The following is a 14,563-nucleotide window of genomic DNA, read 5'->3' on the forward strand; positions in this document are numbered from 1 at the left end:
GTGTAATCAGCATTTGTAGCTTTTCTGCAGCATTTCGGGGGTTAAGCATTCCTTGTATCATCAGTTACTTTGACTGACAAATGAAAGCAAACATGACATCACACTCACAATCCAACTGGCTCTGAAAAAAAGAAAAAGGCTGACAATTTGCATTATGCTAGAGCCTAGTGTTAATGAGACAAAAGATGGCTGATTGCCAATTGTCAGGGCATGAAACCGCGTCGGTTTACAATTCCACTCTGCTTTCATCGGATTCCATGCTATAGAGAAAGTCAATGAGCTAGAAATAATAACGAGCTTGGATTCCACAGCCACAATCAACTCCACAGGGCAGGCATTTAAATTAAACGGAATTGTTTTTAAAATTCTGCTGTTCTCCTCTGTATATTGATTGCTTATTAGAGTGCAGTAGCTTTTTTTGGGAGAAACCTTCAATCTCATTGATGTTTTAATTATTTATTTTAAAGTATTGTATGTGCATGAGACACCGTAACTCTTTGCAGAATCTCTTGTGAGGCACAGACAGAACATTACACATGCAATAGTGTCTTTGAATTCAGTTCAGGTTATTAGTGTTGATCAGCTAAAAACTACAGATTAAGCTTACTTTAACACTGACCCTGCAGATTCAATGACTATCCACAAGTTCTGTATGTATGAGTGAATGAGCAGTTTGTGAATGAATTGATTTGGATGAGTGCAACTGATCTCCCCTCGTTATTTTAGGAAGTGGGTTCAAAATGCACATGAACTCAAGAGACACTAATCAACTGAGTTATAGTGGCAGATGACACAAGTCTGTAGGAGAATGTTGTGTTTAACTAATGAAGACACTGCATTCTGTACATTTGAAAATGCGTTAAAGTATGTTACTATGGTAACATTTTGCTAAGTGAGACCATGCTGTCTCCTTGGACCTTTCTGAAAACCAGCTGCTTAAAACGATTGAGGAACAAAAGAAAGAATGAAAAGCAATTTAAAACTGTACCCTGGGTGTTTTAGGATGTTGTGTTTTTTATTTTTTTTATTTCATAATCCTGGTTTAAGCAGTTGCTCCGTGCTCTGACCAGCTGTGGATGTGTCTGAAGTACAAATGAGCAAAGCAGCTTGAGCGCCTTATCTCTCTGAAGCATTGGCTGCCTTAGTGTCAAGCTGGCATCTTAGAGGCATCAGGCTAAGAATTTCTAAGCTAAGAAAATTCATTTCTTTATATGCACAGCACAGTCATGGTCCTGTTGCTGTAACCTGAAATTAGCATTGTGCTAATACAGAGCATTGAATACCAGCGACTGCACCAGGCTTCTGAAATACTCATGATCAAGGCCTGTGTTTGGGTTGCACTGTAAAAGCTGTTGCACCCCCAGCCCTGTTATTACAGTGTTATTACATGGTTACTGTATGTATGTGTGCCTGTAATCTAAAGTGCTACCAATATTACTTTCACACCTGAGAATCTGAGAAAGGCACGTGTTCATGACAAGATTAAACTAAAGTCCTGTATCAGGTTTGAGGAACTCAGCCAGGGTCAGTGCCTGTGTATAGAAGAGCAGCGCCATAGTAGGGAACACACAGACATACACACAGAAACATACATATTGTACATACACACACACACACACACACACACACACACACACACACATATATATAAACTCACACACACACATTCACACTCAGCCTGGGGCTTGACATAGCTGTTCTGCTGGGTCCAGTTCCAGCCTTCCCCCTGTATAATAAATGAGAAGGCTGTGTGGTTTGTTTAGTCTGCTTTTTCACGTCTCTGATCTGTGGTGCTGCATTTGAAATGTGCTTTTTGCTTAAATCTCAGCGCTGCTGGGAAGAGCAGAGGTTAAGCTTTCATAATCTCTGTTTCTTGTATTTCTGGGGGATGTTGTTTCCATAAGAAAAGCATCCTTAAAACTCTTGTTGTGGTCTTCCAGTTAATCCCATCTCTTATGTTCAAGGACAGCAGTAAATATGCAATGATCTGACAATGGTGTGAATCAATAAACACTGGTCCCTTCAAATAGGCAGCAGTGCTGTAATCGAACCGAGACTCACAAAATAGGCAACCTAAGTCACATGACTCATATCTCCAGCACAACTGTCTGATTCAGTCAGTAGTCCTCTTGATGCAATGAAAAGAGCATTAGGAACTTCTTCTATTACGAACTACTTCTTTAAGAAGTCTAAAAATGCTGACAAAGACGACAGCAACAGTGACGTGAATGTGACAACTGACTGTGAACGCAAACATAAGCAAAGCTCTTCCCGGAATGGCATACAGTGAAGCAGCTACTTATTAGATAGTTAGATAAATGCATTACCTATTATATGTGTTACTAGAAGTTTAGTATACAAATACAATGTGAATTTCTATAATAATTCTTGTTTAGGACAATCTGTATATTGGTGGCGTTTCGGTACCTAAAGATTTAGGACTACCCCACCTGTTCAGGACTAGAGTATGAGAGCCGCAGTGCTGTATTTTAGAGTTTGGTTTTGTTCTTCTGTCAGGGAGTAGATAGAAAGTCTTCAGTAACAGATATGGCTGTGTAAATGCAGCCCCATAATAACCTGCAAGTGCTGACAATTCACTTCAAACAGGAATGCGCTGTCTGTAATTGGCAAGGGAGATAAACAACAGAAGTGTGACTAGATTTGGCAGGTCAAAGATTAATAAGAAATGAAAACATGAAGGAACATGAAGGAACTTGTTTTGCTTTTGTTTGTTTTTGTATTATTTTATAATTAGCGACTACTGTTTTGAAGACAGGGTTGGAAACTCATCCCCTGAGATGATACAGTACATATAGCAACGTTTATACCGCATCATGGCTTCAAATGTTTTTTATTTATATATAAGATAAAAAAAACAAAAAAAAAATGTCAGAAACATCCTGAAATAAATATTTTTTTTAATTCCCCAAAAGAACCTTTTCATCTTTTCCATTTAACGCTGTTGAGTGTTTAATAGATATGGATGATAAATCCATGTCACGGAGTAAGTAATACATCAATACATTGGAACACTTTAGATTCTACAACACCAGAATCCGTTTCCTTTTCTGCAGCATCAGTGCTGTGACTCTTTACTCTTGAATGAACCCAGCATAATGGAGAAATATGACCACAGGAAGAAAAAAGATACACTTTAAATGCTTAGGTGAGGAGAGGGAGTGTTTCGTTCTTCATGCTTGTAATGCCAATTGCTTGTAGTTGTTACAGCGGCATGCTCATTTCATGAAACGTGTGGGTTACAAAGGCACTGAAGGTGGAAATCCAGCCCTGGCTGGCAGTGGTAGGCATTGGCTTTAGGAAATCTCGTATCTACTCTTGGCCCCCTTCTCACAGAATGGGTTATCATTATCACACCAGAGCGGCCATTAATACTGCTTCAAAAACATCATTTAAATTCACTACCAATTACTTTCCAACCTGGGATGTGATGCCCTAGTTTAAGCTGTGAATGAGGTTGGCAGACCATTAAAAAAATAAAAAAGAAGATTGAGTTCCTCAACCAGATTGGAAAGGATTTGGGGGGACACACTGAAAGAGAGAGAGAGAGCATTTGAAAAAGAAATTTCAATGGAATATGTCTTCACACTGCAGTCTCTGTTCTCAGGATTAGGCTTAGCAATTTCAAAGTTGCTGTATCTGGTGTTCTGCTTCTCATGCTTCTGCCTTCAGGAGACCAGGTGCCGTATTACAAAAGCACCCTAAGTGACATTCTTATCTTCAGAGCTAAAATGCCCTAACTACAAGTTTAGGAGAGTTGATATTACAGAAAATGCTCTTCTAACTTATTTTTCTATCCTAATTTAAAATAGGAAACTGCACATTACAGATCATTTCTAACTTGCTCATTTCCTGAGTTTCTTTCCTAACATGTAGGACTCGGGGGGGGGGGGACCTTTCCTATCTGTCGGTTAGAAAAAGAAAATTGTTGGTTTGCAAGATCTGAACAAACCATGCAAAAAACTAAACAAAAAAAATGATGCACATTTATTATTGTTGTTGTGCTTTAGATTTTAAGTTTTGCATTGCACAAATATTTCTGGGCATTTAGGTCTTATTGTATACAGCATATTCTATAGTGAACCATAATGATCAATTCGTATATTTGGGCTACGTGTCACGTCTAGATCTAGCCCCGCCTCCTGAGGAGTGGTTTGTGTTATGGAGTCTGACCCACAAGTTACTGTTGGTGATTATGATTGATATTTGAAACTTTACTGGGTGATAGGATATTAAGTATCCTGTGTTGATTCTGTTGTGTTATTGTATTACACAGCGAGACACTCAACTGAACTATAACTAGAAGCTCATTTATGTAATGTAACTCGAACAATACAAGTTTGGACTCTAATGTACAAAATTATATTACTGTACGCATTTGCTTTTACACCGGAGGCACGAACATATCACAGTACTGTTATTATTTTTAGCTTTACTTTAGCCTGTGAGGTATTTTTGTGTGTTGGCATTCCTAATTAAAATAAAATTGTGTTGAGTTGTTAACTAGATTTTATAGTAGATTTTTCTGTGATCAAATCCTTATTCTCTTCCTGAGTAAAATGTAGAGCCTTGGGTTTCTTTGCCACAACTGAATCGAGTTTAGACGCCATAATTTAAAAAACATCTATATTCTGGTGACAGTTCCCTGAAGCTCGAGCTGTAACCTGCTCTATTCAGACTCGACCAGTCGTTTACAGATAAGATTGGCGTTAGATAGGATTTCCTGACTAATATTAGGATAGGGGGAGACACTTAGGAAATGCTTCTGTAATACCAAGTTAGAAAAAAATCCTATCCAAGCCATGACAGATAAGATACAAAAGAAAGTTAGGGAATTGTTTTGTAATGCGGACCCAGCTCAGCAGCTCAGAGGCTCTTTTTCTAACGTCTGGGTCAGGAGGAGTTGGTGGCTCAGCAGGGAATCAGTAAACTAGAGAGCTCAGCTTTACCAGACTGCTTTATAAACTTGGGCATGCTGCACTGCAGCTGTTAGCGTCTTTGTATATGACAGGAGGATGCACTGTGCTGCTGCAGGCACCACTGATGAGAACCGATGAAGAAAAGACACCCGAGCTACCAGAAAGGTTGCTGTTAGGAAATCATCTGGGTGCGTAATAGCAATGAACCAGTGAATACTGCATGTGTTTCAATACAACTCAACTAAGCATGCTGTCACAGTTCAACTAGCAGATCACATTCCCTACGACTCATCCATTGCTGTTATGCTAACAGGGTCTTTAGAATAACTGACAAAGAATACACTGTGAAAAAAACATATACAGTTCATATAAATTAGCAGAAATATAGTGTGACTTGTAGAGTGAAGGGAACCTTATGAAAAATATTGTAAACACAGAAATCAAGCTGCGCACACACAGTAGAGTCCTAGCCATGGAGGTGCAACAGAGCAAAGGAATATTCTGGCTCGGCTCATGTCTATTGCTCTAGCACAGGGCTAAGTAGCCTTGGTGTTTTTTTTCTGCTTTTTCTGTTGTAAGACCTTGATGAAGATCATTAATATAATGAAGGACCAGTTGCAATTGAATAGATAAAAAGAGTCCAGGTTCCATAACGTTCTTTAAATTTGTGATGTCAACATAAGACAGAGTGCCATCAGGTGGCCAAGTTTTGTAACTGCAGCAGAGTGATCAAATTGCTTCTGCTTACACACACACACACACACACACACACACACACTGCAGCCCCAGTAATTACTTTTGCTGAAGTATTGAGTACCACAGTTGTTGCAGATACAATGCTTGCTGTCTTTAATGCATTAGGGTGTGTTCTTTGTACCTTTCAGATGTGACTGTCACTTAAATTAAGGGCTAGGATATGATGGGGCATTTATCCAATCCTCTTATTTACTGGCTTGCTTGTCCATGATGTAAGTTAGAGGGGGAGTTATTGGATTATCTTTGGAATTCTGAAAGAAACAAAAGATTGGTAAACAAACATTTCTCTGTGTTGCAGTGGTCTCTTAACACTAAAAAGTACAGTTGATTCCTAGTGTTTATGGTGTCATCAGTAATGGCAGGAACCTGCAATTCAATTAGTCACTTTGCAGCGTACCTTTTGAATACTTAGCCATTTTGCGCTGGGATACAGATCACGGTACTTCATGTTTTAATCCTATATATATTCCTATATATATATATATATATATATATATATATATATATATATATATATATATATATATATATATTATATATATATATATATAAGCATATTGGGGCGTAGTCTTCAAATATTGCATGTACTATAATTTTACACCAGAATTGCATGGGGCGTAGTCTTCAAATTTATTGCATGTACTAAAAATGTTACAAAGAATTGCATACCCACGAAATAGTCTTTTTTTTTTTTTTGTACCATTCTTTGTAAATCAAAGTCAGGTATCAATCTTAAACCCAGTAATCACTGAGTATTCTGCAGTGGAACAGGCATGTCTCAGGTAGCCTGAAAGACTCTGAATCCCCTCCTCCTTATTGCTTACTCCTTGGGCTCTCAGCCACTGTTGGTAAAACTAGATGCTGTTTTTCATTCACAGTGACATTGTGTACTGCAATGTGGATTCATACATACTGCATCACTGCAAGTCTAAAGCAGGGCCTGTCCCATACTAAGCAGTGCATTTATATATTTGCTAGACCTGTACAAGTGGCTACAGTACCCACAATAACTTCAAATTATGCGATCAGGATTCTTTGAAGATTTTTCCTCCCCTTGCTGATCTCACATACCGATAATCCACTTGGTTGGTTCAAGGGGTCTTTCCATCTGAAAACACAAATAAAAGCAAACAAATTTCATCAAATATTCAAAAGAAAAAGATACAAGATAAAACAGGAGGAAAGGGGGCAATCAGATTTTGCTTTGTGACAGACCTGTTTCTCCGAGATAAACCCTCGCTGCGCTGTGCGCTCTGACGGCTGTCGTTTATCTGATGGCAGCGATTGCTTATCAGAGCTGACCCTGGCAGGCAGTCAGGTTTTGAACACTGCTGCTGGGAGATAACAAACCCCTGCCAGATCGGAGACACTGTAGCACTCCCCACCTTCCCTGCTCCAGCGCAAGTTTTGCAGAGAACAAAAACTGGGATTGTGATTGCTTGTGGCCCTGGTTACTGGGAGGAGGGTGCGTTGATAAGACAAATCATTTTAAAGCAGGACTCCTAAAGGGCAGCAGTGGACAGCCTGCAAATGTTTTGATCGATTCATTTTATGTTTTGAATGTTAAAATGAATCAATAAATCATAAAATAGTAGTTTGTTAAGAGCTGTCCTGTCATACACTGAGATGCGCCAGGACTATCTAACTTTAAAAAAAAAAAAACATAAAATAAAAAAGAATATCAATGAATAAATAACTCAGTCCTGCTGGCTACTGTACTGGACAGGAGTGTATTTGCACAGGCTTCATTTTGCCAGGGAATGGATTAGAACTCTGAAGCTTCATTTTGCCAGGGAATGGATTAGAACTCTGAATAAGCACACTGCAGCAAGCTGTTTTGTTTGATGCTCAAACAAGCTTGAGTGCTGGACTTCCTATTGATGCAAAAATTCCAGCGCAGTCCAAACACTAAACTTTAACAAGAACAAACAGCTGATTAACTGACTTCTGCTGACATTTGTAATTTTCATGTTAATAGAGCTTATCACAAAACTATTTCAGATACGGCCTCCACGGGAAGGCAGATAATCACATCAGACGAGTCTCTGAGATCACGCTGTACTGCAAACATCGCTGCAGTACTTTTCTTCTTTAGAACAACAAGGAATCCGTATCAGTGTCTGGAATGTTCAGTTTGCCAACAGAGCAGGCACAGCATGGGCAAGTGTAGGGGAATCTCACCAGAAACACACAAGGACACACACACACATGCACACAAGCACACACACACGCATGCACACAAGCACACACACACACACACATGCATGCACACAAGCAAACGCATGCACACGCACACACACACACATACACGCATGCAGCACACAACTGAGTCATTGATCAACTCACTTGCCACATTGCAAAGGGATCAAATTACAACTGCATTCTATACCCATTACGATTACCACCTCACTTCATAAATTCAGCTTTTAGGAGTCTGCTAGAAGCATCCCCCTGATGACTGAAAAGAGGGAATATTTATTAAGCCTGGTAAATAATAAAGAAATCAATCTTTTATTTAACCTGGTAAATCAGTTGAGAAAAGAATCAGCAGCAGCTTTTACTAAAATTACACACAAACGCTATCCAACAATACAAACAATTAGCATAGAGTGCATTATTGAACAAAGCATCGTTGTCTGTAGAGACCCAGTGCCTTCTAAAGCAGCCTCTTCCTGTCATGTGTCCCTGCAGCTAACGAGGGCTCTGGTGAGACGAGCCAGAAAGAGACGTCCACCTGCGATATCTGCCAGTTCGGAGCCGAGTGCGACGAGGACGCAGAGGACGTCTGGTAAGACAACAGCGCCCATTCTGCATTTATACAGGGCTATAAAATAGCATTGGGAGAGGGAGCTCAGGGACATTCTAATCATGCAGGCCTTTCTCAACACCCCACCAGATGGAACTTTATTATTGTTTATTTATATATTTACATGAAATTCGACACCATTGCAGAGTCAGGAGTACTGGTGGTGAGAATAAATGAAGGCTTGGCGTTTTAAATGTAACTGTCCAGGTCATGATTGCTGCAGGGGAACAGTCATTTTAAACATCACATTTTACATACCATTGTGTATAAAACATTTAAGTAAGCAGTTTTAGTTTTAAATGTTTGTAGTTTTCCTTTACAGAAAAAACAATAGCTTTTATGATAGCAATAACACGCTCCAGGGTGTGCCATCTCATGATATAGCACAGCAGAGGCGCCACCTCTGGAGTGTGTTATTGCTTACACAGCACCCGTTCACCAAAGTAAAAATAAAGTGGAAGAAAGCATAGTTAAATATGTTAAGGCATAGATAATTGAATAGATTTTAAAGCCTATTAAAAGACATGGAAAATGGTAGCTTAACCATGGGTAAACCACAGGAATAGTGACTCATTGAAGTGCAAATGAACTGTGGTAACTCTTTAACAGGGAGAGCCAGGTTACACCCATATTTGAATGATCCTCTTATTGAGGTAGCTCAGTACTACCGACTGCTGTAATCATGAGGCACAAGCTGTGAAACAAGTCAGCCCTGAGAATGATGGATCATACTGTACCATGTTCAGGGACACGGGCTGGATGCTTACAGTATTTCTATTTAATAGTCACAGAGACAAATTCATTCAACAAGCTAGTGACATACAATTTCCGTTTGCATTGGTTAGCCAGAGAAAGGAATCCTGCTGCTATATAGACCAACAGCAGCAAGTTCAGAGAATGGAATGGAAGAACTTCTTAGCAGTAGGTTTGTTCAGGAGAAGATCAGGCAGGTCAGGGAGTGAGACTGGATTCAGGTGTTCAGGTAGCTGTGCTCTGGAAAAGCTACAGCTGAAATCTAGTTCAAGTAAACTGAGCTGTTTACTGAACTATTACTGCAGCGTGTGGGACATTTAGTATAAAGCCGTCTGCTTCCTTGAATCTTGAACCCTGGATTGTGATGTAATCTGGCAATGGGTGTCACTCTTTCATTTAACAGGGACTTAAAAAAACAAAAAAAGATGTAATTGTTTATAAAATAACAGAAATATTTGTGAAAATGAAATTGCTTCCAGTGAAAACGAAATAAACTATTGAAAAGTACTCTTGAAATGTAAACCTATTTCACCGGCTTGTTGTTCCACTGCATGATTTCCAATAACTAGCCAGTCGAGTTGGGGTCCACTTCAGCCAGCAGGGGCTGTTCCCTTTGCCTACACTGTTATCTGGGGAGATTACAGTCTATGACACTATACCTTTAACCAATAATTACAAAAAATAATTACCCAATAATTACAAAAACAATCATTTTGAAGCATCCCAATGTGAAGGCACCTTATAGTGGAGGATTCATTTGTGAACCTGGGCAGCTCTTTATCAAAGGGGCTTGTTGAAAGTTATAAATTTAAGTTATAGATTTAATCCGAATTTGGCATCCGATGTCAACACTAGTTATGCTATGTAGAGCATTAATTGGGTTTGTAATTGATGATGGTTCTCGGGTATATGTTAGAAGTTGAGAAAGTAATTTAGTTTTAATTAAGTGTTTTATAGGCTCAGGTTATTAGAATCATTTTCAGGGCAGTGGTTACTTCTAATAGCAAGATACTGGGGGTTGAGAGAAGGTCAAGGCAATTCAAACAGAGGTCAGCTTCTGATTCTCAAGCCCTGGATCGATACCCCACAGCTTTTAAAAGGGCTTCACTTCTTGAAAATGAAAGTGCAAAAATGGAACGGTGCAGAGTCAGCTTGGGGTGGAAGTCAGAATAAATGGATAAAAATATGCAAGCTGATCAGGAGCAATTAGCCTTGGTTTGACTGTTTGAATTGCATTGCTTGGCTCTTAGTGGTGCGGCCAGTGTGTGTGTGTGTGTGTGTGTGTGTGTGTGTGTGTGTGTGTGTGTGTGAAATTTCAAAATCTAACAATAAATACTGTACTATTATTATGACTTCATTTTGTAGTTTATTTGATGATATGATGTTAAATAAAATTATGTTCATATATATATATATATTTTTTTTTTTGTCTCAATCCAAACAATCTGTGTCTGATTGTGTGTGCGAGTCTGATTTGTGTGTGTGTGTATATGTGTATGATTTTGTGTGTGATTTTTGTGTGTGAGTGTGTGTCTGATTATGTGTTTGTATATTTGTGTCTGATTATGTGTGTGTGTGTGTATCTGTGTCTGATTGTGTGCAGTTGGCAGAAGCCAGGGTGATTACTCGAGACTAACAAGGAAACAGAGCTTGAGTTCCGCTTTGCTGTAATGTGTTTGTACGAACACTGGAGTGTAGCGTTGCAATAATGCACAGGGCAGGATAATGTGATAAGGCTCATTAAAAATGCATGGCTCCCAGACACATTATCCGTTATGTAGACCAGAGCGCTGGCGTGTGGGGGGATAAGGCCTGGGAAAGTGCTCAATACTGAATCTTTGCCTTTAGTTGGAGAGCTTGTCCTTGCAGTGAACTCACTGATGCTGCTGCTGCCTTATTTAATGGGCAATAACAGTCTGATTGACCAAATGTGCAATTGAAAAGAAGGTGCCATTTATTGGTTCAGTATTCCTTCCCGAGATGTGAGAAAAGTTGGGGTTTTGAAACTGGGTTTTTAAATCACATCCCATGTTACAAAAAAAGGAAACAAATCAAATAAAAACAAAGTAATGTGTATGTACTATAAGTTGCACACTTGCAATACATTTTCCATTCTACCACTATATGCCATGTGCAGGAACCCATATCAATGTGGCCTCTTTCAAGCATGTCTATAAAGATTGTTTCGGGTTTCACTGTGTATAGCCACATTCCCAGGGCCCATCTCTAAGGCAAGGGGGATTAAAGAAATTAAATATCTGCACACTAAATAAGCTCCAAAATGTTATTTATCAAAACACCATGCCAACGGGTCAGCTTGTTTCAATCTACGAGAGAGCGTCATCAGGGTGTGAAACAATGTTGCAAGCTTCTTTTAAATAGAACTAATTAGTTGGTGTCAGTTAGATACAGGTGAGCAGTACCACTATAGAAAGACATTACAATGGACAAAAGCAATTTCAGTTAGACTTGCCTCATAGTAACATAGGTCAAAAATGTAGCCAGTATTTTACCTGTATTGGAGTTTGGCCACAACATCATCCATGTTTGAAAAAAAATCCTATATTTAAGAAATAAACACAGAGTCTGGGGACTTTGTATTATATAAGGCACACATGTAACTTATTCAGATGACCACGCAGCAATTAGAGAATCCACTTGAAGTTTAATTTCCCTTATATAAACTCATTGAAAGTCCCACTTTCAAAGACAGTAACACCTGTATATATGGTACAGTCACCTAAACTCAGAGGAGACCTGCTCTAACCAGCCAGTGAACAGAGAGCCCTTGAACAGAATCTCCAAGAGCAAGTCAGTCTTGAGCTCTTCCGTTGGTGTCTGCTTTTATCTTTGACAGATATTAAATATTGCTATTATAGTTCTACTGGGTCAGTGACTCCTTCAGTTTCAGTTCTGTCAACCCAGCATTAAATTCAAATTACAAAAAAAGAAAACCTACTGTACAGTACCCCATCCCAGGGCCTCTTTGGAAGCTAGGTGGGCACTCTGAAGCATCCGGGTGCACAGAGCTTGTAATAAATTAGCAGACGCAGAGCCCAGGCTAATAAATCTCAATCAAGCCTCGCTGCTCTGCCGATGGTGTCTGCCTGCTAGCTATTTATAGATCGGCCCAAAAACTCTTGCCGTGGCTTGGCTGCAGCGGCCTGACAGATGAACCCACGGGATATGAAGAGCCATTCGTTTAATTAAGAGGCTTTTATACTGCGGTGTTGTCTGTGTTCATACAGACAGGCTCCTTGATACTTCTTTGTGTCAGTGGTGCTGTTGGTGACAGGGCTGTCTCAAAACTTTGAAGTGAAGCAGGAATCGTGTGCCAGTCCAAAGAACAGCAGAACTGCAAAGAAACAGGCTGGAGCTGCCCTGATTTCTGGTCTGTTTGGAGAATCAGTGAAATGTGTCGATGCAATGCAATGGTCTTTAATACTCTTGTACATTTCCCAGTTCCCATCCACTGCTCAATAGGCATGTGAACAATTCAGTTGTGGGGCCTGCTGACTAAAGGAATGGATTCAGCACTCTGCTAGTGTTTGTTTCAATAGAGGCCAGAAATAAAGATAGTTTCACTAATGTTTTACTTCTGACCATCAGAATTCAGTTCCCTTAGGGGTTGATTTGAGCAGCCTGTGTCCTGCCCAGGTAAGTAACAAGTGGACTTTTAGAGCATTTTACAGGCCCATCAATCACCCCGGATAGGTGATTGATGCAATCCAGCTGATGTAATATTCTCTAATAGAATGAAGGTGAAATCTGCAGCGCTCACAGGCATTGTACCCAAAGAAAGGTCTACATTATTAAACTGTTGCATATAATAATAATACACTTCCAGCTATGATTGGCATTCGCAAGGGTTTGCAAATCCTTCTTGAACCGTGACATCATTGCATTGCAAATGGACCATATTGTAATAATAATATTCGTAATAATGCAAATAAATGAAATTACCATGCCAATTCAATTATTCAGAGGCCTGCAATAGTGTCACTGTTGATCTACTGTACAATAAAATGTCAACTCATTGCTTTATTTTTAAATAAATACAGCGTGAAACTCTCCTCCCTTTTCAATTATTAAGCGGTTTCTAAATCAGGATTTTGTCAGAAGGGCATTGAAGTGATGATTGTTTATTTAAAGAATAAAATGAGCGTACCATGTAATAGATTGCCAGCGCTGAAAAATAACATATCCCAGCGTTAACATTAATATACAGTGACTGAAAGCAAATGCTTCTATGAAGCTAATAAACACCTGTCAGTGAATCAATGTATCTCCTCCCCACACTGTTATAAATGACCAGCGTGCTCTACAAAGAGGAAAAGGCTCTTGAATCAGATCCCCAGGACGTTGTGTTAGGCTGCTCTGGACTTGAACACAGAATGGAGCTGCCCAAGCTTCAAATCTGGGCACATGCATACTTTCTCATGGCAGAATTTGGTACCAATAGAACATTTCAACAGCCTGGGTGACGTGTGTTAGTCCAGGCAAGCATGAACTTCCTCTTAACATCGTACAAAATATGATTTATCACACATTTATTATAAAGTGTTTTTTTGTGAGTTACTGTATATTGTTGAATACTTTGAACACCAAATACCTAGACTTTAAAATGTTATCTTTGAAAAAAATCAGGTGCTGTATATAAAGTTAGGCAATAGACTACGGTGCAGATGATTATTTAGGATACAGTTGTTTTTATATTTTCAGATTTTATATTTCTCAAATATATGTTACGGCCAAAGACTGAAAATCAGCCAGTGTTGTCATTGGCCGTGGCTCTTGGGCTCTGTCAACAGTGCCCGGTCATTGATGTCAATAGCCACTCATTTGGGGTGATGTTGTTTTCTTAACATAAATGTAGAGTACTTCGGACATTAACCGGCCATTGTCAACAATTCCCAGTGAGTCTCGGGCAATGTGTGTAACTATGCCGATCTGTAGCAAATACCTCATTACGTGGGACAATAAGTGTTCCACATGCTGATCCTCTTATTTTTAGCAGCAGTAAGCCAGGTCAGGCAGCACAATTTTTTTTTTTTTTAAGAAAAATGGGCTCTATTCATTATTAACAAGCGATCATTGTCACGGTTCGCGATGTCACTTCACAAATCTCTTTACCCATGATTCATTAATTGAAATAGTAAATTAATGCCTATGCGAACAGTGTTTCGTGACTCATCTTTCACCACGTGGGAACCCAATCCATGGCTAATTAACATGGGAGCAGCTCTATTTAAAGAGCCCACATGCCTTAATTAATGGAAGCATACTCCTAAAAGAACCTGTTTGTGATGGA

The 14,563-nt window shown here is 39.4% G+C and overlaps 1 protein-coding gene across 2 annotated transcripts in view; it reads left to right on the forward strand.

Moving 5' to 3' along the window:
• The window catches only part of LOC121323250 (tomoregulin-2-like), a 62,469-nt gene that overhangs the window by 32,163 nt on the left and 15,743 nt on the right, over positions 1 to 14,563 (forward strand). For both annotated transcript variants that reach the window (XM_041264196.1, XM_041264195.1), the window contains exon 5: positions 8,385 to 8,481. In XM_041264196.1, the coding sequence (XP_041120130.1) occupies positions 8,385 to 8,481 (97 nt within the window). The remainder of the gene's footprint in view (positions 1 to 8,384; positions 8,482 to 14,563) is intronic.

The sequence above is a fragment of the Polyodon spathula genome, chromosome 11, assembly GCF_017654505.1.
Source record: "Polyodon spathula isolate WHYD16114869_AA chromosome 11, ASM1765450v1, whole genome shotgun sequence".
NCBI classification, from domain to species: Eukaryota; Metazoa; Chordata; class Actinopteri; order Acipenseriformes; family Polyodontidae; genus Polyodon; species Polyodon spathula.